Below are 27,288 nucleotides of genomic sequence, written 5' to 3'. Positions count from 1 at the left end.
AGCAGTTGCTCCAGAACAGAAAACTAGGATGGAGAGAGACTGAAGCTTTCAGAAAAGTCTAGATTTAAACCAGGATCAGATGAGACGGAAGTCCTTTATTCAATGAGATCAAACAGAACCCCCTCCCTGCCTGCCCCAGTACCTATCAAGATTACGAGAACGAGTTTATGATCAGGTATTCAAATCCACTAAAAATGTTCTAGGCTTGTGCACTGCTGAGTTGAGATCTTCAATCACTCCCACGACAGAAAGAAGAAAGGTTAGGAAAGAGATTCTGGAGAAAAGAGAAGGCGAGAGATCGGAAAGAAACAACCAGTCATGGCAAGAGCCCGGTTTTCCTTTCTCTTGGATCAGTTTCCTAGTTTCCAGCCTGCTGAAGTCCCTGGCAGCCCTCCATGGCTGGCCTTCCGTCCAGGGTACCCACCCGGCTGGCTTCTATCTCCTGTAACCATGGAAACCTCTGACCTTGCTCTGTGCCCAGCGCCGCATCCCGAGCCACGGCCCTGAGAACCAATGGGCGAATGAGCGTGCGTGGGCTGTGGGCCCCCTGTGCCTGACCTAAGTGCCTTCGACCAGAGAAGTCCTCCACGTCGCTGACTTCAGCTGACAATCTCTACATTCTAGGTGATGTGTGGAGGGCCCTGATGTCCTGCAACCTCAGGTTTTGTAGAGATGGGGTTTGTCTTCCACTTTCTTCGTGAATAATGGTGGCTGAAGGAAGTGCCCGAGTTTTGATGTTTGAAGATTTAAAGAACATGTGTTTCAGGTGAATAGAGGAAAACTTTAAAAAAAAAAAAAGTTTAAAATTGGAGTTTCTAAGAGGTGTGGGCGCATCTACATAATTCGCTGCCGTGTGTGCAAGCTCAGTTGCTCAGTTGTGTCTGGCTCTTGGTGACCCCATGGACTGTAGTCCGCCAGGTTCCTCTGTCCATGGGATTCTCCAGGCAAGAATACTGGAGTGGGTGGCCATTCCCTTCTCCAAGGGATCTTCCTGACCCAGTGATAGAACCCAGGACTCTCACATTGCAAGTGGATTCTTTATGCCTAAACCACTGGGGAAGCCAGATTTTTCTGTCACTATCTCTTTTTTATTAATATGTGGAAAACTACAGCCTCATGTGCAGGATTACTGATTCCTCATGGCTGTCATCATGGAGACCTGGTTTTTTACGTGCAGCTCAACGTCAGCTGATTAAGACGACCGGCAGAGCTTGTCAGTGTCACATGTGTGTCCATGTTGAAGCCCACTGACCATCGCCTCATCTCACTCCTATTTTTCACTTCTAGGAGGGGATTCTCCTTTACGACTCCTCAACCATAAAGTCAACTCCCGGAGGAAAGAGGGACAGGACAGGTGATACACGGAAGCAGCAGGCCTGCGAAGACAGGGGCTGAGGAACGGCAGGGGGCGCAGGGTGCCCACCCGGCGCCTAGATGTCTCTTCGGCAAGGCGACAACCGCCCCTTGCTGCAGGCTCCTGTCTTGTACCTGCTAGGGCTGGCACTTTCTTTGGTCCCTTCCAATCAGCCGCGAAGCACAGTAGGCAACTTTCATCAGCCTGGGCTTTCTCCCCGGCCTTGGCAGGCTTCCCAGGCATCAGCCAGGTGCCTGCCCCCACCAGGCATCTGCTCAGCCCCTTCGTCCTCACCGCTCCCCAGTCTCCATCACAGCATAGAACTTCCTTAAAAAATAACTGAAATCATAGCTGGCAGTCTTTATAAATAAACACACACACAATCATACCACACTTGCAAAACAAACAAGCCAAAGAGACAGAGTAATCTAGTTAGTCAAGAGCCATATAGATACAGAATATTTAGTGGGGGGGGGGGGGGAAGAACATGCCCAATAATTTAATTAAGACAAAATTAACAAAATAACTCAATAAGTATATTAGATCACATACTTATTAGTTGAATCATCACTTCGTGGCAAATAGATGGGAAAAAAGTGGAAGCAGTGACAGATTTTATTTTCTTGGGCTCCAAAATCACTTCAAACGATGACTCAGCCATGAAATTAACAGGTGCTGCTTGGAAGGAAAGTTATAACAAACCTAGACAGCATATTAAAAAGCAGAGACATCACTTTGCCAACAAAGTCTGTATAGTCAAAGCTATGATTTTTCCAGCAGTCATGTACGGATGTGAGAGTTGGACCATAAAGAAAGCTGAGCGCCAAAGAACTGATGCTTTCGAATGGTGATGCTGGAGAAAACTCTTGAGAGTCCCCGGGACTGCAAGGAGATCAAACCAGTCAACCCTAAAGGAAATCAACCCTGAATATTCATTGAAAGGACTGATGCTGAAGCTAAAGTTCTAGTACTTTGGCTACCTGATGCAAAGAGCCAACTCACTGGAAAAGGCCATGATGTTGGGAAAGACTGAAGGCAAAAGGATAAGGGGGTGGCAGAGGATGAGATGGTTAGGTAGCATCACCAACTCAATGGACATGAATCTGATCAAACTCCAGGAGATACTGAAGGACAGAGAAGCCTGGCGTGCTACAGTCCATGGGGTCAAAAAGAGTCAGACATGACTTAGAGACTGAAAACAACATTAGATCACAAATACTGAGCTTCAATCAGGAGACAGATATTACTATTGTGCTTGCCGGCTAGTGAGTTTGTTAGATACACATAAAAAACATCACTTTGCAGACTTTACTCACAATGCTCAAGCAACTTAGAATGTTCTCCCCCCTAATTTTATTTTTATTTATTTTTTATTTTTGGTTGTGCTGGGTCTTATTTTCTGTGCTTGGCCTTCTCTAGTTGTGGCAAGTGGGGGCTTCTCATGTTGTGGAGCACAATCTCCAGGTGCATGGGCTTAGTTGCTCTGTGCCACGTGGAATCTTCCCAGACCAGGGATCAAACCCCTGTCCCCTGCCCCGGCAGGTGAATTCTTAACCACTGACCACCAGAGAAGTCACCTTATCCCTTATTTTAAACACCGCTTCCTTCAAAGTCATGTCCCATCTCCTCCCCAAACTTGCCAATGACATAACTTCTCCCCCATCCCAGGTAAGATTCACTGCATCCAGAGATGTGAGCTCACCTACATGCCTGACTTGCCCTCCAACGTGTCTCCCCAAGAGCCCTGCAAACTCCGTGGGGACAGTCACCATTCCTGACGCTTCTCCGGTTTCCTTCATTGCATCTCACACATCCAGGGCACAAACAAACTCAATCATTTGTTAAATCTTCAAGCTTGTGACTATGCCATGCATCTCTCTGAGTAGAGAACCGAAAAGAAAACGGAAGAGCTGACGACCCTAGACACAGGGGTCCCGCCAACGGCAGAAAGGGAGGGGCCGGTTCACGTGCTGAATCGCACAGTCCTGCCTCGAGCTGCACTGCGGCGGTCCTCACTCTGCTGGTCGGTGGGAGGGGAAGATGCGTAGAAGGCGGTCTCTTTCCTCAGGATGCAGCAACAGACCAGCAACGAACCGCTGTTTCCCCAGCTTTACCCTCTTCCACACCATCTGCCCAGTTTTTGTTGCATATGAATAACATCTGTTCAATTCCTAACATTTTTTAACGTAAATGGTTTTAAAGGGAATCTTTAGAATTACTAGCAAAAAATGGCAAACCAGTATCATTTTCTGGAAATAGAAGGTATATACTAATACTCTGTAAAATATTAATATGTAACTTTTAAAATGAAAATAATAAAGTTGTGTTACTACCTAAGGTCCACACTTTTGGAAAATATCATACTACATCAAAATCCACACTGACCAATAAGATAGATTAGCTTGCATTTCACATAGATGTTTACTATGTACCTATGTTGGGACCCATATTTGAAAAATCAATCTTTTTAAAGAAGTCATATTTATCTGCTTTGATCTGCTTTGCCCCAAATGCCAGAGAAAAGAAAATTTTATACCATTCAAAATTAGTCAAGAAAAAAGTATACTAGCCCTACAAAAGTAAATGTGTTAATAGATACTCAGCAAAAACCAAAAAACAGTAGTTTCTGAATACAGGAAAAATGAAGTCTTTACTAATCTGAGTATTTTCTAAATTGGACATTCTAGTTAGCTGACTTTAGTTATAGCTAACCAAGGATTACCAGAAAATAGTTTAATTTTAATGGTGACTGGTAAAAACACTTTTGAAAATATGAAGGAATAATTTCTGTTATGTTTCTCTGATGATCTGTGATACCCTGGAGGCCCAGGCTAAACCTTGGCAATGATATCCATTTCCTGAGCACCTGTTCTGAGTGGCCCTCAGCTTTACTGCTGGGATTTCATTCTGCAACCCCCACATTGCAGCGAGATAGGTACTGTCATCCTCTTTATGCAGATGGACGAACTGAGCCATCAAGGAATGCAGGAACTCCTCTGGAGACAAAAACTGACAGGGACTCCCAGCCACGCCCATCTGATTTCAAAATTCACGTCTTAATCCTAAGGGTAGCGGAACAGGCTTGCCCAGCACCCAGCCTGAGGTGCGCTGCCAACGTGACACTCCTTCGTCTTAAAATGACTGAGTTGGGCTTTATTTTTCTTTCAACACTTTGTAATCTGCCAATTTCCCTTAAGCCGTAGATACAATACAAAAAATAATTGGAGTTCATTGAGAACTCCAGGTGACTGAACTCTAGCTAATTAAGCATTAATAGTATGTAATTCCTAATAATTAAAGATGCTTTTATGTGCGCTCAGAAAAAGTAATATTGGACATGGTCATGCTTAAATTGCTTCTTTTGAAGTTAAGGTGGAAACATTTTAATAACACTGGAGGAAGCTAAAGGTGGCCCAGCAGACCCTTCTCCTGAAGGTTTTGAAGTCTTCCTGAGCCAAAAAATGTCCAGGTAAACCATGTACAACTGCTCATGTATCAGGATGAAAAGTCCACCTTCCGCCGTTACAGTATTTCCTCATTATTCTTGCATTTCTCCTAAATATGTGATGCCTAGAATTGAGTAAAAAAAAAAAAAAAACTTACTATAATCCATGCCTCTGTGAGTGGGGCACGACTGAGTGACTAACACTTACTTACTGTGACTTTGGCTAGAATTATTCTATTATTAAAGCAGCGAACATCTACTCTTATCGCCACCCAATTGATACCAGGTGGAAGTGCATTAAAATCATTACAGAGTTTTCTTATTTGAGGCTTATTAGAAAATGAGGTTACACACTCATCCCACTTCTGAGAAAAGTTGACTTGAAGGTGATTTTATTTCTCATAAATCCCAATAACCTCTGACTGTACAACCACTGCTGAATCAGAACGCAGTATTTCTTTCACAAACACATTAGCATCTTTGGGACAGAGGGACGGCACAGCACTGGAGCGCCCTTGCAGTGCCAGCTCATGAGGCCCGTGAGCTGGCCCGGGCCTTCCTCCCACCTCTGTCCCCGGCTCGTCCCGGTGCCCTTACTACAGACTCAGCCGAGACTGGGGTACAGCTTCCTGCGTCCACATCCAGGGCTTCCCCAACTAACTGTGGGGGCGTGGCTGTCACCTCTTGTGCCTTGATGTTTTTTGTCTGTAAGCAGAGAGACCCACTCCACATTTCTCGCCTGGGAAATCCAGTGGACGGAGGAGCCTGGCAGGCTGCAGTCCAGGGGGTCGCAGAGTTGTACATGACTGAGTGACTGAGCACACACACACAGGAACTATAAAAGATCCTGTTTATGGGGTTCTTGTGAAGATGAAATGAAACACTCCACATAATACCTGTGCATATATAATGACATATATGATGACACACAATACATGCTCAGTACACGTTACCTCTTATTATTAACCCGGAGAGCCCTCCGGGCAAGAGGTTTTTCCCACCCACTCAGACCAGGTTGGGTACCCCCACTACACACGTCTACAGCATCCTGACCTTCCTAGTAACACGTATCATACTTTTAACGACCCATACAATGCCTGTTTTATCAGCTAGATTATATACACTGCGGAGGTAGGTTTTTTGTTTGTTTTTTTTTAATCCCTAGCATCTAGCACAGAGTCTGCAACTGAAAATTTGTTAAGTGAGTGAAAGTTGATTGCAGAAGCTGTGAGATGGATGAGTTCTTTGGGCAGACATTCAATTGTCAGTTTTAAAAACTGGTCAATTTGCAGGAACTATGAATTGAGAGAAATTTGTAGGGTGCCACACCTCAGTTTGTGACACAATTTGGAAAAAAAAATTTAATAACAGTAGTGGTACCTAAGTTCTCCATACCCTCTCTGCTTTACAGTATATTCACACCTATTACTCCACCTCAGAGGCTCACGGAGCCATCTCATCCAAAGCTTCATGTGAGAGATGAGGAAGCAGAAGGCCATCGCTTCACCCAGAGTTACCGCATCCTCCAAATGCCTCCCACAGACTGGGCACCAGGGAAGCCCTTGGACTCTCACCATGTGTTCTATGATTCAGAAGCTTGAATCACAACTTGTCAGAGGAAAATTGCACGTGTATGCTCAGTCGTGTCCAGCTCTTCACAGTTACAGGGACTGTAACCCACCAGACTCCTCTGTCCGTGGGATTTTCCAGGCATACTGGAGTGGATTGCCATGCCCTCCTCCAGGGGACCTTCCCAACCCAGGGATCGAACCTGCGTCTCCTGCATTGTAGGTAGATTCTTTACAGCTCAGCCACTGGGGAAGCCCACGAGGGGATAAGAAATTGCACAAAAATGGGGAGATGGAGCTAGAAGCGGGAAAAACAGTTTGATGTTCCAGACAAGTGGCGATGCTCCAGGCTCAGGGTGAGAGCTTTGTCTTATGCTGAAGTGAACCACAGCCCCTGGGGCCTTGCAGGCAAGAGCTGCCCTCTAGGGATCCACAGCAGTTGCCAGCGGGCGACTCATCTCCCCCATGTGAGTCAATGGGTGACCACTGGGCCCTCCGACTTGGCCCGCTGTGTATTGTCCGTCCAGCTTGGAGAAGCGTGCCCAGCAATCTATCCCTTCTGTCCACTGCAGATACCTCCCTTTGGCTTCCCAACAGGGAACACCCAGGGCCAAAGGAAAATCCCTCCATCGGCTGGCACACAGGAAATGCCTTCTGAAAATCACGTGGAAGAGAATGAGCCTCCCCCCACTTGAACGTTGGGTCCATCCGTTCATGACTCAGGCCCACACGCTGGGGACAAAGGTGACCCAGTTTTGGCTCTTCTGTGGCCTCATGTGGGGGACACCTACCTGGCAGAGCCCCCAGAACACCTGAGCAGAGTGGGTGGCCCCCAGGGATGCTTAGTATCAATAATAGCAGAGTTGAAATGGGTGGCGCTAAGGTCAGGGACTTTTTAAAAATAAAGTCAAACTCAGAGAGTCTTTAACTCTCACTTTAGTCTTGGACTCATTTGAAAAGATCCTGAAGCTGGGAAAGGTTGAAGGCAGGAGGAGAAGGGGACGACAGAGGATGAGATGGTTGGATGGCATCACCAACTCGATGGACATGAGTTTGAGCAAGCTCTGGGAGTTGGTGATGGACAGGGAGGCCTGGCATGCTGCGGTCCACGGGGTCGCAAGAGTCGGACAACACTGAGTGACTGAACTTAGTCTTGGACAGCAAGCGGAAAGCGGTCCAAGCGCCTCAATGCAGCCACACACCAAGCCCCTGGGCCAGCTCGCTGTAACCACGAGGATGGGCCAGCCTCTCCTCTCTGGCACCTCTGCTTCCTCTCAGGGCTGCTCTGGACCGCTGAGCATTCCAGGGAGTCTCTCCCACCTTCCATATCGCTGTCCTGGGTGCCCTGCCCCCAGTCCTGGATATGCTTCATAACTGTGTAGAAATGTCTAATTTTCCATCATACTCAGCCCACAGCTCCCAGGGGGACATGTCATGTACCCTGAATTAACACCAAGCTAATGTTGAACAAGTTGTTCTAAACTCAGCAAAAAGAATCGCCACCGGCATCATAATTATTTACTTTCAGCAGCTTGAATGCAAATGTCATTAAATCTTTACTACGGTTGTAGTCAATGCCATTCATTTTCATCTGTAGTTTCAAAGAATTACACAGGGGAGCTTTACAATTTCATATGAATGATACATCTTATACATGCTGTGGGACCTACAGGCCTGTGAAAACTATATGAAGCAGTTTCCATGAGGGCTTAGCCTGCTTGAAAAAACTTAAGAACAAAGCTTCATTCTTCCTAAGGGGGAAGGAAAGAGGATTAAGGGATTAGGAAGACTCTGGAAGTGCTTGGGCAGGAGCTGGACTTATGCAAAATTCAACAAATGCCCACATTAAGAGCAAGGCTGTGCAAACGTGGATCCCACCTTCAAGTACAGGAGGTAAGATTCGTATATAAATACTTGAATCTGAGTTGCAAGTCACAGGGTAGTCTATCATAATACCTGTAATCTAGGCCTGTATCTCCTTTGGGCAGGAACCATGCTAACTGCTAATATCCACTATAAGAAGACACCATAAAAAGAAAATTCACAACAACGGAGGGCACAGAGAAAGTAAGCCCAGGAAAGCGAAGTCATCCGCCCAGGGTCACTCAGCTGGCGGTCTTCAACACCAGCCCCTACTCCAAACAAGGGCTGCTGGGTAAACCACAGTATACCACTTAAGATTGAACTTCAGATAAAGTGAAAGTCGCTCAGTCGAGTCCAACTCTTTGTGACCCCAGGGACTGCTGCCTGCCAGGCTCCTCTGTCCGTAAGATTCTCCAGGCAAGATTATTGAAGTGGGTTGTCATTCCCTTCTCCAGGGTATCTTCCCCACCCAGGTCTCCCTCATTGCAGGCAGATTCTTTCACATCTGAGCTACCAGGAAAGCCCTTTTACAGCTCTTTCAGAATTTTAGATTAACAACAAATATTTATACTAAAAAGTGTTAAGTATGTCTCAAATACTGCTATTTTTATTTGCTAAATTTGGCAACCCTTCTCCAAATCTCATCCTTGAAAGCTACTGTTAGGTACAATGGATTTCTGGTTAGGAGTGATATGGACTATTGCCGATATGTGAGATTGTGATCGAAATATATCTTCCGTCTTGCCCTGTTTCTGGCCCAGAGCGCCTAAAACCCTTGGAATTTCCTAAGCGAGAAGATCCAAGGAGGCATCCTTTGTTATGTTAATGAGATGACTCTGGGGATGTTCCTAAGGAGGGGGCTGGTGTCAGAGGAACCAACTGATCCAAGTTGAAACTTTCAGTCCCTCCCCCATCCTACCTATGGAGAGAAAGGGGTTGGAGACTGAGTTCAATCAATGATTTATTCAATTGCACCTTGCCAGCAAAAGGCTGGGTTCAGAGAGCTTCCCAGTTGGTGACACTTGGAGGTCTCGGGGAGTGGCATCCCCTGAGTTACTTTATCATAAACCAGTGATCTAGCAAGTAGATGTTTCTCCAAGTTCTGTGAGCTGCTTGAGCAAGTTAACTGAACCTGAGGCAGGGGCCCAGTGGAACCTCCCACCTATAGCTGGTGGGTCAGAGGCTCCAGTGACAGTCTGGACCTGTGAGGTGTGTCCGAGGGAGGGCAGGGGCAGTCTTATAGGACCCATCCCTTAACCTGTGGGATCTGATGCCATCTCCACAGAGGCAGCGTCAGAACTGAACTGAATTGTAGGCACCCAGCTGGTGTCGAAGAATTGCTCAGTTTTTATAGGCCAGTAGGTCCCACCCCATGTATAAGAGGTATCGTTCACATTAAATTGAAAACCCTCCCTGGGGCGGAATTTGGAGCAAAAGTAGACCTTGTTATTAAATAAAAGAGGTGTGCCAGCCCCGTTTTAGATGAATCATAGCGGCTACAAGAGGCCTAGATAAAACTGTCATGTAAAAGACTATTTGTTTTTAGTATTTGTTCTTTTAAACACAATGGAATCCCTTAGGCTGAGCCTCCCATCACCAAACCCAGACTTGGCTGCAGTTTCAGCCTCTCCCAGGAATGGAATCTTACACTAGTCCATCGATCACCTGGTCAGCACTAGTGAGGTCATCTGCCTGAGGGACCCCTGCACCCCCTTCAGGACTGACCATGACACACGCAGCCCACGGTTTACTGGTCTGACTTCCTCATTCTCACCCCGTTGTGCCTGTAAAAGTCTTTCATCTTCTGCTGTCCTTGGAGACCCTATCTGCTTAGACGGGATGCTGCCTGATTCATGAAATCGTTGAACGAAACACTAAGATTTTTACAACTGACTAAATTGAATCTTGTTTTTTGATGATTCTGAGGGTGGTAAGCCTTGTCATGTTTAAATCTTTCTCCTCAACACCATCAGCAAAATCATTTGAACATTTGTTCCCCAAATATACATATTTGTATATGATTGATGTGTTAATGTGCTCATATTAATATACCTTGCACATTTTGAAACACAAAATAAAAATTCTAAAGGTAAGATATAAAAATACAGAAGGAGTACCACCTCCTTCTTTCTTTACCCAAAGGACTGTCCTGCCCACCCACTCTGGACACTGCCTCTATGCTGCGCTTGGTCGTGTCAGACTCTGTGACCCCAGTGGACAGTAGCCACCAGGCTCCCCTATCCATGGGGATTCTCCAGGCAAGAATACTGGAGTGCGTTGCCATGCCTTCCTCCAGGGGCTTCTTTCCCACCCAGGGATCGAACCCAGGTCTCCCGCATGCAGGCAGATTCTTTACTTACCATCTGAGCCACCAGGGAAGCCCTGGACACTGCTAGACACTCTCAAGACTCATAATAACTAAGACGTAGTGAACATCTACATGCAGTTTTCTCCCGGGGTCCTTGCACCAGTTCACGAGCCCCTATTTGCCTTTGGTGAACACTGGGGTGAGGGGCTACTTCAGAGGTTCAGGGACCCCCTGTGTCCCACTCTGACCAGCTGAGACCTGCAGAGCTGGGCTCTCACAGCCGCGCTGCCTGTGAGGTATTATGGGGGGAGGAGAGGAGGGGGGCAGGTGTACTGCTGCTGGAGGCGGGGGTGATGCCCCCCCACTTTACCGAAGAAATTATGGATGACACTTGCCTGCTGTGACACAGTCAATGTGCTTGCTTTGGAATCTGAGCCCTGATTACAGGATACGTGCTTCTTCCTGTTTCACCATATATTCTAAGATACCTCTGAACTGGAACCCAAGTATAAATAAAATAAAAATTAAAAGGACACTGGAACTAACTAAGCAGACTTGAACCCAGAGTACCAACAGAGTTTTATCCAATGCATTTGTGTAAAATCCAAATTTTCTTTCACACTTTTTTTTTTTTTTTTAACTCTAGGTAGACCTGGCCTAAGTGTTTTGAGTATGTGGTCTAACAATGAAAACCTCTTTAAAACATTCTTGAGGGGCAGGATCCTTTGTTAACACGGACTTGTGCCCGGGAGTTTTCTGTGCTGGGAACCAGGTCCTGTCAGGACTTCCCCATCCGTCAGACACACTGAGGAGCGGTGCCAGTTGTCTGGGGAGAGGACAGGGAAGAAGGGAGCCCTGTGTCTCCCCGGGGCTGTTGAGGGGCAGCCCCAGGCAGAGGGTGGGGTGAGGGGAGTTTTCAGGGGCAGGAAGGGAATAAAGGGGCAGGGATGAAGTGGAGGTGGTTGTGTTTCTGAAACGACGCCAGGAAACTGTTGGCCAGGATGTTACAGGCTTTTCTATTCTGCCTGCCACTTCCCAGCCTTGTCTTTAGGATCCTGAGGCCCCTGACGTCATTCTTCCAACTACAGAGAGCTCTCCTGTTTCCTACATTTCTAAGCTTAAATTTTCCTGTTTCTCCAGGCCCCATCGGTTCTGGAGAGTGAGTGATGAAGTCACAGGGAATTCAGATGTTGAGTGTATATATAACAGAAATTATGATTAAGCAAAGAACACATAACCCCTGTCTTTCTAGGCAGAGATAGGGGGAGGGTATTCGGGCTACAGAGAAAGAGGGAAGCCCCCATTCCCCTCCGTGGGAGGGAGTGACTTCTGGGCTGTCACCCTTCCAGAAGCAGAGAGTCCAGCCCCCACTAGCCTGGCGCACAGAAGCAGCACACGGCGGGGGCGGAACTGCGAGGGGGAAGACACAGTTAGGAGAAGGTTCTGGAAGACAGAGAACTAGTCCAGGACGGGGTCCCCAGTATCTGCAAAGGCCATGCCAGGTACGCTCCCAAGTACTTTAAATGCTCGTAGGCACTTAATCCTCATTTTCTATCAGGCAGGTCCTCATTTAACCTCTGTTTTACAGAGGAGCAAACGAAGGCACAGAGAGACTAAGTAACTCACTAAGGCCACCCAGAGGAAGGCGCAGGCCGAGTCCACCTCCCACCAGTCTGGCTCCTGGGGCAGCTCTACGGGGAGCCCTGAGAGCCACTGAGGGCCAGCAGCATGGGGGTTTGCAGCTGGCTTTTTAGTGTGATTTTAACACGAGAATGAAATGGCTCTCGCTCTGAGCATGCTGATGGATTTTGATGCCTGCTAGAGAGTCAGGAGAAGGCAGTGGCACCCCACTCCAGTACTCTTGCCTGGAAAACCCCGCTGTAGTCCATGGGGTCGCTAAGAGTCGGGCACGACTGAGCAACTTCACTTTCACTTTTCACTTTCATGCTTTGGAGAAGGAAATGGCAACCCACTCCAGTATTCTTGCCTGGAGAATCCCAGGGACAGAGGAGCCTAGTGGGCTGCCGTCAATGGGGTCACACAGAGTCGGACACGACTGAAGCAACTTAGCAGCAGCAGCAGAGAGTCAGGAATAACTTATTTTGTTCTTTTCCTGCTACTAACAGTCTGCTGCTGCTGCTGCTAAGTCGCTTCATCTATTTTCTCATCAGGGGAAGACGGTACCACCAGCTGCACAGACAGGCCCAGGGACACTGTGGGGGCAGCAGAATGGTGCTCCGGCTGGTCTTGGGACTAAGAGGCCTGAGGGGTCTTAATAAACATGAGGATTCTGTCTGGGAGGGAAAGAGGCGGGAAAGCCAGTCTGCAGGTGACTGTTGTGAAGGATGTGTTAGTGTCCCAAATTTCTAAACGTCATTTTTGTTCAGGGGCCACCCAGGGACTGCTCCCTTCCTGGATCACCTGCTTCGATTTGCCAACAGCAGGTGCAGCCCCCCGCACGCTGGTCCATTCACAGAATCTTCTCAGAGGCATCAGTCTCTCCGCTTCCCTACTAGAAAGAGCTTCCTAGTCACTGATTGGTCCAACACCCCTTCCTGCGTCTCTGCGTCTCTTAGCAACGCCTCCCAAAGCTGCCCTGTTCAGTTGCCGGCAAGCCTGCCTCCTGGGGAAAAAAGAATTAGCCAGGTCAGGTTAGGATCCCTCTAACGCACGGGCTGCTGTCTACGGGGTCGCACAGAGTTGGACACGACTGAAGTGACTTAGCAGCAGCAGCAGCAACGCACAGACATGACACTCTGTGTTTAGACTTTCTGGTTCTGCTTTCAAATTCTCCAAGGTTGCATTAAATGATGCCTACTTTTTTTTGATGCTGGAATATGTGCTTCTCTCATGGATATTTTATTCTTTTCAGTAAATAGAGTTAATTATTTTAAATTTATTTTTTTATACTTTCAAATAAAAGATATAAACTAACAAGCCAGAAATCTTAATTTTTTTCAGTTTGGAAAACATTCACTCTCTCTCTCTCTCTCTCTCTCTATATATATATATATATATATATATGATCACATAATTGTTATATTCCTTCATAATGAATCATAAAATTCACTCTGGACTCAGAGAAACCACAAATGCAAACCCTCTCTAAGTTCTATCAGTCCACCATGTCTTCCTCCCTTCACTCAGACGGCCCATCTCCATCAAGAATCTTCTCCTGACTAAATGGAACAGAGATGGTGACTTTTCTCCTCAAATTATGATGTGCAAATAGTAACTTGCACAGCTTGCCGATTCAGCTATTACCCTACTGTTGACCTACTAGTAAACCCTTTATTCTGATGTTTCTTGCACATGTATATGTCTAAAAATGCCTCTGCATATACATCTTTCTGCCTCAAACATTAAGCTTAAAGTAGGAAAAGAAACTTCTGCCTCTGTTTCATGTTTTATAAAGGACCTATGGAAACGTAGTAAATTATTTTAATGATGCTTAAAGTAGGTTACATGTAGTCAACAGCGTAAGTCCTCCCGTTACTTGTAACTAGATTTGTGTGGCACTTTTTTCTCAAAGGGCTCTAAAGGCTAGGAACGAGTTGGCACAATAAACAAAGGCGGCGATCCCCAGTGGCTCACAGAACAGCACAGAGGTGGCTGGAGCGCAGTTTGCAGAGAACTGTGAGGACCGTTCTCATCCTGTCACTTATTAAAACAGACAGGATGAGAAGGGAGAGATGCTGCCATGAGCTTTCTAAAATGGCCTGAAAAGTGACTGACTTATTTGAGTTGAAAATATTAGAGGTTATTTAAAGCATGGCGTAAACCTAGTTCTTGAGAAGAACAGTTACTGCTATTGGGTGGGGGGTGGTCATTACTCACAAAATACATTCAGAAAGCTAGATCACCAAGCTCAGCCAGAAATATTACTGTAATTCTTTGGCTATGGGCCCACCCAAGAACTCCTTAAATATTAGTCCAAGTGGCAAGATAAATACATTTTCATAAAAACACCACTATGCTAAATTTGTGACCCTGAAGATAGTTTGAAATGTTATTCTACTTTGGGTTGACTCCAACGTCGACAACCAGCCCTTGCTTGCTGAGTCACTGGCGTGGACACCTCACAGCCCACTGCCTGCAAATGTGAACGGGAGGAATGAGATCGCACAAGGAAAGAAGAGAAAGAACTGGTCAAAGAGAAGCTCGCTTAGTGTGGTTTCGTCATAACTTCCAAGTTGAGAAATGTTTAGGGAGCACCTATTATGTGCAACACATGTTATAATATTCAAAAAAGGGGAGTATCTATCTAAATCATAAACACTATGCACCAGAACAAGTTTAACTTGTTGAGGTTACAAATATGGAAAAGATCTGCTGTCCTGTCCTGTCCTGATCATTAGAAGGCAGCTTCCTTTGGGGAAATCTCAAATCCTTGAGTAACTGGACCTTTCTCCACTGAAGTCCCCAGGACCTCATCAAACCTCTATAGTTCAGAACTAAAGGACTTTGAAAAAAATATAGAGCCCCCGATGTTCAGAGGGAGTTAAACTGTGTGCCCTCAAGGCTTCTTTAACAAGATTAGGAAGTGGGAAACAGGGGTATTCAATCTTATAACCCACAGAATAACAACAGGGAGGTTTCTTCATAAACACACACAGGCTTCCCTTAATTGCTGTGTTTCTTTTCTGCTTAAAACTCACCAAAGTCTCCCACTGTACTTAGAACAAAATTCAAACTCCTTATTGAAAAGTTAGAGACCCTGTGTGCTCTGGCTCTGCCTACCTATGGCTCTGAGCAAGTTCCCCAGTAACTTATGTCCCTGATGGCTCCCAAAATACACAGGGTGCATGCTAAATTGCTTCAGTTGTGTCCAGCTCTTTGCAACCCCATGGACTGTAGCCCACCAGGCTCCTCTGTCCATAGGAGTCTCCAGGCAAGATACTGGAGTGGGTTGCCATGCCCTCCTCCAGGGGATCTTCCCAACCCAGGGACTGAACGTGCTTCTCTTACGTCTCCTGCATTGGCAGGTGGGTCCTTTATCACAGGTACACAAGACTCTTCTGCTAACCCTGTCTAGAACTTTCCCTCCCTGTTCTCCCCACGTGGCCTCCTGCCTGTCACTCAGGGCTTAACTCTGAGGTCACCTTCTCTTATCACACGAACTAAACCATTCATTCGTGCACCCTCCCCTCACCACCTCTTCTGTTACATTTTCTTCCAAGCACTTGTGATGATCTGAAATCCTACGCTTGTGTATCGCTTGCTTATTTATCGTTCCCTATAGGAGCGAGCACTTTGTCTACTCACTGCCTGGAACAGTTCCTGCCCTGTAGCTGGTGGTCAAGACATATCTACTGCATAAGTAAATCCAGAAGTTATTTGTCCAGCAACTTTATCCATCCATAGCGTCCCTTGTCGCTCAGCTGGTAAAGAATCCACCTGCAATGTGGGAGACCTTGATTTGAACCCCGGGTTGGGGAGATCCCCTGGAGAAGGGAAAGGCTACCCACTCCAGTATTCTGGCCTGGAGAATTCCATGGACTGTATGGTCTACGGGGTCATAAAGAGTCAGATAGGACTGGGAGACTTTCACTTTCACTTTCAGTGTGACTGCAACAGTTTCATCTCTGAACACACAAAATTCAGAGGGGGAAAAAAAATCCTCTTTGAAACTTGCAAGATTTTCTGTCAGATAAGCCACTCAACCCTTCACATAGTCTTTTTACTTTGACTTTACGCAATTAACAAACGTGCCTTACAATTGAACAAGTTCGCTGTCTAGTTTCCTGCCTCTGGTGGATCAAAAGAAGTATAACAGAGGTGCTGTGCAGTGCTTAGTCGCTCAGTCATGCCCAGCTCTTTGCGACGCCACGGACTGTAGCCCACCCAGCCCTTCTGTCCATGGGGATTCTCCAGGCAAGAATACTGGAGTGGATTTCCATGCCCTCCTCCAGGAGATCTTCCCAACCCAGGAGTCGAACCCAGGTCTCCCACATTGCAGGAGGATTCTTTACCATCTGAGCCATCAGGGAAGCCCAAGAATACTGGAGTGGGTAGCCTAACCCTTATCCAAGAGATCTTCCTGACCCAAGAATCAAACCGGGGTCACCTGCACTGCAGGCAGATTCTTTACCAGCTGAGCTATCAGGGAAGCCCTATATTAGAGGTAGACGCTAACAGCACCAAGAAGGGATAGGCCAGCATGGAAGAAACTGAAACACTACCAAAAAGCAAAGAGAACTCAGCCAGCGGATCTGGGGCATCATGTATAGAAGAAATGATCTCACAGATCTGCAGTTGCCAGCAAGCAATACTGCTGTCACAGTGACTGCCCAAGTTATCAAGGAAATTAATTATGTTGTACACACATACATGTGTCTCAGCAAACAGGAAATGTTAAGTGATCCTCAGAAAAATTTCTGTCCAAGGTGCTATTTTAAAGGCCAAGCAAAATCCGGTTTTCTAAGAGAACTGATTTCTGTGAACACGTTAGAGAACCTCTTCCTCCCGCCTCCCTCCCCTATCCCTTCCCACAGTTATAACTGTGCGGCTAACCACGTCTCTTTTAATTTGAGCAGCTAGAAAGTCACATGGCCAAACGTGACTTTCAAACATGGCTCTCTCTCTGCCATTGTGGCATGTTCTTTTGGGTTTTTTCCTGATCTCGACCTGATCTTTTCTTCATCTTGCCACTTACTTATATTTTCCTGGAACCGATTCTTTATCACTAATTTACCTTCACCAACAGTTTCATTTTGTGCTCTCTAATTGTGGAAGTGAAAGTGATGGTCACTCAGTCGTGTCTGACTCTTTTTGATCCCATGGACTGTAGCGATCCAGGCTCCTCTGCCCATGGGATTCTCCAGGCAAGAATACTGGATTGGGTTGCCGTGCCCTTCTCCAGGGGATATTTCAGACCCAGAGATCGAATCTGGGTCTCCTTCATTGCAGGCAGATTCTTCACCATGCTCTGGTTGTCGGGCACTGTAAATCCTTTACGGACAAAGATTAAGTGAGATCTCTCTGCTTACAGCATGGGATGGATGGGGTGACGTTTTAATTGTTACTTTGTCATACAGTCAGATTGAGAACTCAGTGAAGGGTAACCAAGCTCCCTACAGAAAAAATGGAATTTTCAAATGACAGAACAGGGTAAGTGCTTGAATAGGGCCCTGGAGCTTTTTAGCTCATAATCTGCTGGAACTGGTAATTGAAAGGTTAATGCAAAATCACACATCCTGAAAATTGAAAGTTAGATTCCGAAAAGTTAAAATCGACTAAAAAATAATCACAGGAAATGTGCACAACACGAAGGGCAGTCAGAAAGGAGCCACAGCTGCTGATTCCTTTGGAACCAAGGGAAGTGGCCTTCCTCGCCAGGCAGGACTCGGCGCCCTGGGGCGGGGACCCTGGGGAGTGGGGGCTCTTCAGATACAGTTCAGCTCAAGGAGCCATATTTCTCCCCACTGTCCTTGCATCTCAGATCCTGTGGGCATCCAGGAGTTGCTGCAATGCTGAATCACACACGGGACCTGAAGGGCTAAGGAACCCTGCTAACCTCACCTAAGGAGGTTTCACCTAAGGACTTAGGTTTGTGTAAATCTCGTAGCATCTTACAATCTCTAAAAACCTACAAGGAGGACTTCTCTGGTGGTCCAGTGGTTAAGAAGCTGCCTGCCCATACTGGGGACACGGGTTCAGTCTCCGGTCCAGGAAGATCCCACATGCCACGGAGCAACTAAGCTTGCAAGCCACAGCTACTGAGCCTGCACAGCAGGAGCCTTGCTCCACCAGTGAAGAGGCCACCTCCCTGAGACCCAGCGCAGCCATGAACTACGCAATTGTGTACACAAAGTACACAATTCGTTAAAAAAAATCTTTGGATTAAAAAAAAAAATCCAAAGGGAAAGGAAAAAAAGGGGGAAAAAAAAGCCTTTGAAAGAGAAAATTTCCCATATTATGCCCAGTAGCATATGTTTATAGGTTTATAAATAGATTTATCAAGTTATAAATCTATTTATAAGCCACATCAGGCAGTAATCTGAATCTAATATATTGCTTGTTCAGGGATTCTTTTGCTTCCCAAGTGGCACAGTGGTAAAGAACCCACCTGCCAAGGCAGGATCTCCTGCAGGAGACGCAGGTTTGATCCCTGGGTTGGGAAGATCCCCTGGAGGAGGTCATGGCAACCCAGTCCAGTGTTCTTGCCTAGAGAATTCCACGGGCAGAGAAGCCTGGCGGGCTACAGTCCATGGGGTCGAAAAAGAGTTGGACACGACTGAGCAACTAACACTTTCACTTCACACTTTCACTTCAGGGATTCTTTTTAAAAATCTCTCTAAAAGCTATAAGAACTGGCCTCCCTAAACTCTGAGAGGGCTCAAGGAGGACATCTATACAAAGCAGTGACTCTAAGTTGTAGGTGAGACTCCCTGAGTGTCTTTTCACCTACTGGGGTGGCTGGCCACAGCGGCCCCCTTCCCTGCAGGTCTGTTTCTAGGACCTTCCCTCCCGCAGGTCTACGGGGCTATAACAGGCTTGGGCTCTCAGAAGACCTGGCCTCACCATGGGAGCTGCCTCGGCCCCTGCCCCCACAGAGCAGGCTGGGTGGGCACCAACCCCAACCTGCACTGGACTGAGAAGCCTCCGCACAGGGGGACAGGGAGGCAGGCCCGAGGACCCCAGTCTTTAACAAGAAAAGACATATACCTGGGAATGGGGGGCGACCGTGTTTCTCCCCGGGGAGTAGGGAGGAGAGGAAGCAGACGTGCAGAAGGAGGAAGAGCCAGTCAGAGAAGAGGGCAGGGAGGGCACAGGGCAGCGAGAGGGATGAAAAGACACCCGGACCCTCTGGAGCTCTCGGGCGGGGGAGTCTGAGGCCCAGCTGCACCTCGCCCGCCAGACATTTGCAGGCAAGGATGCTTCCGCTCATGAATTCCCCTCTCGGGGGTGAAGTGGCCTTGAGGGTTTCTATCACACACAACCAAGGATCCTAGCTAATCCCCAAGCAATAGAGCGCTTCTGTTCAAGGGTACAGTGAGGCAACAGCTGGAACAGATTCCAACTGGCTGAGTAAAGACCAGCCTCTTTGTCATTCTGGGTCTCAATTTTGGGATCCATTTCCAGTATTCCCTTTGCTGAGTAATCGCCTCATGGGACTAAAAACACCAAACAATCCCTTTCAGCAAATGTATTTCCGTTAAACGTGGGAGGAAAACAAAACACAACTTCTGCTTCCCTGGGGGCTCAGATGGTAAAGCGTCTGCCTGCAACGCGGGAGACCCAGGTTCTATCCACGGGTCGGGAAGATCCCCTGGAGAAGGAAATGGCAACCCGCTCTAGTACTCTTGCCCAGAAAATTCCATGGATGGAGGAGCCTGGTGGGCTACAGTCCATGGGGTCACAAAGAGTTGGACACAACTGAGGAACTTCACTTTGATTAAAAAAAAAAAAAAAACTCAATTTAATATTTTCTCCAAATACTCTCAGGCCAAACCTAATACTTGATGAGTGCTCCCAATATTTTATTAAAAAAATTTAACACTTGAGATTGGAAAACAGGATATATATTGGCGTACAATGTTTTAAAATGTGTTTTTAGCTCCTCTTTATCCTCTGGATACTGGAGAGGCATCTAATTTTACCAACAAAGGAATTTCCCAACAGTAGGGACTTTTAAACACAATAGACTTATAGAGATGTGTCCTTAAAACCTGTACTTTGGTGGATTCTTTCACAAACACAAGTGCAAATGGATTGGCAAGAATTTAGAATCCTGAGCTAGAGAGTAGGAAACTAGAGTCTGATCTCTTCGTGTTTCAGGAATTTAGACCCAGACTGAAGAGAACACCTTTACTTAGCTAATGTGAGCCAGACCCTGGGTCCCAGCTCCCACTGCAAATCTTCCCTCCACGTCTTGGGGGGAACCACGTCACATGGTCCACATGCTCTCTGCCCTCTTCTCCCATCAAAGTGCAGAAGAGGATGTGGCTCCATGAGAAGGGCCCCACACACTGACCACAGGCCCTCTGTGCGAACGTCAGAGGGAGGGGTAAGGAGAGAAAAAGAGTGAGAGGAGGTTGTCATGGGAACGCGGAGGCAAACCACAAGATGAAACAGAGCTGAAACCCCTTCTGCTATCTCAGGCTTTGTTTATCTAAGTAAGAAATCAAGACATCTATGTCAACAGCGATGCAGGGTAAAATAGACTAAAGATAAGCTTTTGATTCCAATCAGTGCAGTCTACTAAACACTAAAATCCCCCTTTAAAAGGGACCCCACTGCACATTTATCTACATCGCTGTTCAAATTACTATATGGCATTTGTGTAAGCTCTCTCTTTGTTCTAGCTTCTTTTAAAAAAATTCTAAATTGCTCACCAAGAATGATGACTATAAAGACAGGATTATCTAGAATTTTATCATTCTGTGCACAGAACAGTTTCTAAACTCACAACAGGCCAGAAAAGTCAAACAGGCTTGAGGAATTAAACATTAACTCCAGATGAGATCAATGACTCCTCCTGGGGGTGAGGTATACCTGGGGGTCAGTATTCAACTTCAGAAGGGAGTTTCATTCCACTTGCATCCGGTCAGAGAAAGAAACACTAGTCTTTAGGGGAGAGGAGGCAATCAACCGTGGCCCAAAATTTTGCAGGGGATTTGTGTTAATGCCCAAAGAAGGCGCTGACTCTATCACTGGGTGCTAACCCTGCTCCCAGGGTTCATTCATTCAGCTGATTGTGAACCTCGGATCCTGTAGAGAGCGACCCAGGCCCTGGCTGAAACTCCACATCGCCCGAGAAGTGCAAGTCCACTGCATGTAGCTTCCCTACCATGAAGCCCTTTGACAAAATAATCTTTAGAGACAAGATGAAATTAGATTAGTTTCATCCTTTTACTTCATTCCCTTTCTGGATCTGACGATTCATACTTATCCTAGAAGGTCAGAGCTGGAAAGGCCTCAGGGGTCAGATGGGGTAGCCTCGCTTTGCTTAGTGAGTTGTCAGGGCGCTTAGCTAGTTGGTTGGCAGAACCAGAGCTCCATTTCACTCCCCAAATCTCAGTGCCAGGGACTTTTGCTCTAAATAATAACTCTCGAAGTGAACCACAGTTACCAGTCAACAGCACTGAGTTGGCAAGTAGTGAAACGTTGCTCCTGGGGAAATACAGGGCCTAGGTTTCTGTGAGCCTCTGATCACAACATTGTCACCAATTAAAATAAATAAATAAATAAATAATAACTCTCGATCAAGAATGTAATATACTTCGCAGACATATTTCAGACCCTGGTTTTATTTCAAGGCAAGACACAGAGGGTTAAAGCTATTCTTTCCGGCCTGCTGTGTATAAATAGAGCCCCTCCCCCTTGCCCTCAGCACCTCAGCGAATGACTGTCCCCCGTTCCCCAGGCCCTGACCCCCAGCCCCGGGGGAGACCCTGTCCGTCCTGCTCACCCTCACCCTCCCTTCTGAACCCCGAACACTCCTAGCGGCTGACGAGGAAAACTCAAAAAGCTGATTGTTTTTGAGAGGGGAGAGGAAGAGAAAGAGGAAAACCAAAATAAAGAGGTGAATTTCCTGGAAAATTTAAAGCTACAGATGGGGTTTGTAAGCATGGGGTTTGACATTTGGGGACAGATTTTTAATATTACTTACTACTAATTTTCTAATGTCATCTACACACCAAAAGTCATTGTTATCTCAAAGCATAAAATAGGTAAGATAGGAACCTAGTAAAACACAACAACAGCATGGAAAATCCCCAAAATGATTGTAGAGAAAGTTTTTTCCCCTTTTCATTCGAATTGTGTCTGTTTTCTACATCTTTATATGGTTAGCCCCAGACTCGAGTCACATGTCGGCAAGGCCAGGTCACTAGACCTGAGGATCCTGAGACCCCTTCCCCCAGGCCGCTTCCCCCAAGCCCCAGGAGTGAGTCCAGACCCCCCAGTCCCAGGGGCTGTGGGCTGTCTGCCAAGGAAGGCAAGGAGAGCGGGGCTCCAACCTTCGCAGGGACCCCAGGAACGCTGTCTCCATCACTGCTGTGTCCTGGCCTTGGGTCACTGACCATGCTCAAGCCTGTGTCTCCTCATCCACGAAGTGGGCACAGTGATAAAGTACAACCTAAGGGTTGTGAGGTTCTGATCAGAGGGGACCATGTTCTGGAAGCCCTCCGTGGGGCACAGAGCACTGTAGTCGTTTTTACTGAAGCCCAGTCATGGTTTGAATGGAGAACTAAGTGATCTGGGTGCCGCACCCAGTCCTCGTGACAGTTGAAAAGATGTAAGTCAGCAGGGGTGGGAGGATGGGAGTCCCTCACTCTGGACTCCATTTGTTTCAACAATGAAAGAATGCTTCCTAAGTCACTTCAGTTGTGTCCGACTCTCTGCAGCCCTATGGACGATAGTGTGCCAGGCTCCTCTGTCCATGGGATTCCCCAGGCAAGAATACTGGAGTGGGTTGCCATGCCCTCCTCCAGGGATCTTCCCAATCTAGGGATCGAACCCGCATCTGTTATGTTTCCGGCATTGGCAGGCAGGTTCTTTATCCCTCGTGCCACCAGGGAAGAACAGACTTGGCTATTTAGAGCGCAGTGAAGAAAGCTGACACTTAGGATCTAGACTTGTCTGCTTGATACCAGGACCTCCATCCTACGATACACATGTAGGAAAAGATTTTTGCTTCCATATAAGCAACATTTCACTTTAAGAAATGTAGTAAACCTTTTTTTTTTTTTGCCTATGTCACGCAACATACAGGAATCTTAGTTCCCCAATCGGGGATCGAACCCATGTCCCCTGCACTGGTAGCACAGAGTCCTAACCATGGAACCACCAGGGAATTTCCAATAAAGAGAGTAATTGATCACATTTCTATGCATGTATCAAGTGAAAGGCCTCTCAACTGATGGTTCACAAGAAATCTGCTGCCACTTTGCTGTGACTCGAACAGCTAAATTCCAACGCATTCGGACTGGGCAGTGCTCAGGCACTAATCTGTCAGACCCAAGGGTGTGTTCACGTGCCCAGGGCCGGGCAGGTGGAAACCTCGCTTTGTTGACTCTTCCCTTCTCTAACACCCAAGACCAGGCAGAGTCACTTGGCTGGTAACAGCCCCAAGCATCTGAAGGATTTGTGGTTCTGAAGGCTGACTTCCGGGCTTCCATGGTGGTTCAGATGATAAATAATCTGCCTGTAATGCGGGAGATCCAGGTATGATCCCTGGGTCGGGAAGATACCCTGGAGGAGGAAATGGCAACCCACTCCAGTATTCGGGCCTGGAGAATCCCATGGACAGAGGAGCCTTGCGGGCTACACATGGGGTAGTCCATGGGGTTGCACAGAGTGGGACACGACTGAGCGACTCACACTTCACGTCTTCCCTGGGGCAGAGAGCATCACACCACGTGACCGGCTCAGTCGAGGCTAAGTTTAGCCCCGCTTTGTCCCCTGACCCTGGAGTCCCTCACTGACCCCTCTGACTCCACGCTTCCCGGTCCTACCTGGTCCCACGGACTCTGCTTCCCTTTTCTCCCCTAAGACAGGGCGACCGAGAGACCCTTGCTGGCCCCATAGCAACTGCCGGGCAGGTGGGTCCACAGTGTTTTCTGATGGGAAAACTGAGAGCTCTGGTGGTTTGCTCAAGGTTAGGACTTGAACCTGGGGTTTCCACGTTTTTAGCCAGGAATCTTTCCATCCTTGCTTTAGACGGACCAGATGTCTGCGGGCCCATTAGCACACGTGGCTAAGTGGGGCAGACGAGGCAGAACCCGACCCATCTGGACCAGCTCCCTCAGTGCCTCGCCCGAGAGAACTGGCAACAGCTCTGCGGCTTTCTTACACTCAGAAGATGGAGGAGAAAGGAGGGGAGGAGTTCTGAAGTCATCAGAGTGGCCTCCAAGTACACAAACAACTCCCTGTGACCCCGGATTCAGAGCCTGGGCTGACACAGGGGCATGTCATTCCTCTTAAATCCCTGTAGGAAACGCATGATACGGAACTAGAGTGGAATGTAAACCGTTTCCTAAGCATGCTAGCATCTCTCCTCTTCCAAGAGTTTCGCTCCAAGGAGAACTTGAGCTCATCCCCTCTCCCTGATTTTCCACCATGACTCTACCGGCTGCCTGTTAAGAGGAAAGGGGAAAGGAGGAGCCCCTGAAGCCCACGGGAGAGAGACCGGGGCCCCAGATGAACGCCAAGTCTTGAGGGAAGTTCCCTCCTGATGTGACTTTCATCCATTTCTCTGGTGACTTCCCCAGGAGCCCCCTCCACGGGGACCATCCACACACTCCAACAGGAGGGCCTCTCCTCCACCCCATTCCCACCACCCCTTCCCCCGACACTCTTCACCCTCACCCTCACTGCCTGTATGTGTGCAAAGTATAGCAAGTCATCCATGCTGTCAGGAAAGGAAACGCAAAAGCATACCCTTCAGTTCTGTCCACCCATTCTGGGATCGGAACTCCTGAGCTGGGTGGAGCCGGGAAGATGGGCTCAGACACCAGCTTGGTGAGGAGGCTGAGTGGAGATGCAGAGAATAAAATGCTAATAGCAAAGAGGAGGCCTGGTCAGGACTGGAGCTGGCAGAGATGCTGGAAACCACCTGGGCTACCCTTTCCTCCCAGTGGGAAGGAAAGCGGGGGCTGGAGGCTGACGCCCAGGGCGAATATCCACCTGCCGGCAGGGATGGAAGGTGGTCCAGTAGGTACAGAGGGCGCTGGGCACCTGCACCATCCCCCACCCCCCAACCACCACCCTGAAGCCTCCCCAAGGCTCCATGCCCATTGTGGGGAATAGGTTTTACTTCTGTCTTTTCCACTTCGGAAGGACGAGGAGTATTTTTGCCTAGCCACTTCCCAATTCCTTCATCTGAAGTTGGGGATAGGAGCCTGCATTTTTCAGGAGGTTATGCAGCTAAGTGGATATAGGCAAAAACGCCCAGGATAAGGCTGGCACGGACCAGGGCTCAACAAGTGTCTGTGCGCTTTCGGTTCCCCATAAAGGTTGCACATCCCTACCCAACTCTCCTGCTCTTATCCCTGGCAGAATCTTGGGAAGCGCTATTCACTCTCCCCTTCCACACAATAAGCTGCTGGTGCAGGCGGAGCAAATGGGAAGGGGCCAGGCGCGCACAGCGAACAGGAGACCCCAGCGCGAGGAGCTGGGGGCCCTGTGGAACATCGGCCGCCTCGTCCACTCTTGTCTTCTCTGGGAAGAGCGCGGGTCTCAGGGATTCAGCCGCACACACTTTCTTACCTTGAGAGGCAGGGCGGCAGGCGGGGCGGCGCAGCTCCTGCTGGTCTGGAGGGGCGCACGGTGCCTGCAGAGCCTGGCGCGGCTGGCCCGCGCGGGGGTGCCCGCGCCCTGAGTGCTCCGCGGGCGCGCGGGGCTGCGGGCCGGCGCCTCGGCTCCGCCCCGGGACCCCGGGCTCTGAGCGCCGTCGGCAGCCTGGGCCTGCGGAAGGGAGCACCCTGAGGCGTCCCGAGCCTGCGGGCCGGGACGGGCAGGACCGTCCGGCCAGGGAGTCCAGCCCGCCGAGGGGCTGCGGCCGCCGTCGCCCATGCCGGGAGCCGGACTAGGGGGTCTGCATGGCCGGGGCTGCCGCCGTCCACGCGCGCCGGAGGCGGGGGCCGGGGAGCGCCTGCGACCGGGGGGTCCGCGAGCGCGCCCCCTCCGCGCATCCAGGGCCCGGGTTTTCTCTTCTCCCTGCGCGGGAGCCGAGCAACAGGGGGCAGCTGGCGCCGCGGTCCCACGGCCCGGCCTCGGCGGGGGAGGGCCTGCCCGGGGAGGGGGCCCGAAGGCCCCGCCCGCCGAGGAGCCGGCCCCGGGACCCGGGAAAGGGCGGCCCTCCTCCGGGCCCCCCGCGGCCGCGGTCCGGGCTGGAGCCGGGGCGGGGCGCACGCGCGCAGGGGGCGCCCGCAGCTGCACGAAGAGGAAGGATGTTTTCGTCTGCTGGTGCCGCTCGGCCATGGCCTCCGGGGGGCTCGGCTGGGTCCCGCCGGGCCGGCTTCAGATCTCCAGGGATGCGAAGGTCGGCAGCGGTGGGCCGGCGTGACCTGGCCTCACGGCTCCGCGACGGCCTGACCCTGAGGAAGCAAAGGACACACCTTCAGCCCCGGGGGTCTTCAGGGAGTGGGGAGGGAGCTGACCCAGCCGCGGGTCTGGGCTCTGCACTCAGTTCTCAGCATCGCAGGAACAGACCGGGCTGCGGGGGGCCCGACTGGCAGGGTAGGTGGGGACTGGGCTGCCCTCTGCCTGGGGGGTCTGAGGAGTTCTATCCTGTGATCCGGCCCCCTCCCCGTGTTTAAAATGAAGACACTGAAGTTACTGCTTTCCTTGTCTATCCTAACCTCCATATTAGCGACACCTCTTGCTTGACGTCTGACCCTGGGGCCGGTGTGATGGAAAGTTGAACCTCCAGGACACTTAGAAGCTCACTTTCTTTTCTTTCTTTCTTTTTTTTTTTAATTTTATTTTATTTTTAAACTTTACGTAATTGTATTAGTTTTGCCAAACATCAAAATGAATCCATCACAGGTATACATGTGCTCCCCATCAATCCACCTCTCTTGCATCGGTGACGCACAGTTGTAAACAACTTTGATGTCTTCATCAAGTTCCTCTTTAAATCCCGTGCTTTTTCAGGAATTCCCCGGGGTAGCCCCAGAGTGCCACAGCAAAATACTAGGCATCCGTTCAGTTCAGTCGGTCAGTTGTGTCCGACTCTTTGCGACCCCATGAATCGCAGCACGCCAGGCCTCCCTGTCCATCACCAACTCCCAGAGTTCACTCA

At 48.7% G+C, this 27,288-nt stretch overlaps 1 protein-coding gene across 6 annotated transcripts in view; it reads right to left on the bottom strand.

The window, feature by feature from the left end:
- Positions 1 to 26,277, bottom strand: part of PSD3 (pleckstrin and Sec7 domain containing 3) — a 492,806-nt gene extending 466,529 nt beyond the window's left edge. For 2 of the 6 annotated variants that reach the window (XM_061404657.1, XM_061404658.1), the window contains exon 1: positions 25,752 to 26,273. In XM_061404657.1, coding sequence (XP_061260641.1) covers positions 25,752 to 26,057 — 306 coding nt within the window. In that variant the 5' untranslated portion in view covers positions 26,058 to 26,273. Of the gene's footprint in view, positions 1 to 25,751 lie in introns of all 6 variants that reach the window. The other 4 variants (XM_061404653.1, XM_061404656.1, XM_061404651.1 and 1 more) reach the window with 4 other exon arrangements.
- Positions 26,278 to 27,288: the final 1,011 nt, after the last annotated feature.

This window comes from Bos javanicus, chromosome 27 (assembly GCF_032452875.1).
Source record: "Bos javanicus breed banteng chromosome 27, ARS-OSU_banteng_1.0, whole genome shotgun sequence".
Classification (NCBI taxonomy): domain Eukaryota; kingdom Metazoa; phylum Chordata; class Mammalia; order Artiodactyla; family Bovidae; genus Bos; species Bos javanicus.
Note: the sequence above shows the minus strand (reverse complement) of the source record. Positions and strands in the feature narration are given on the sequence as shown.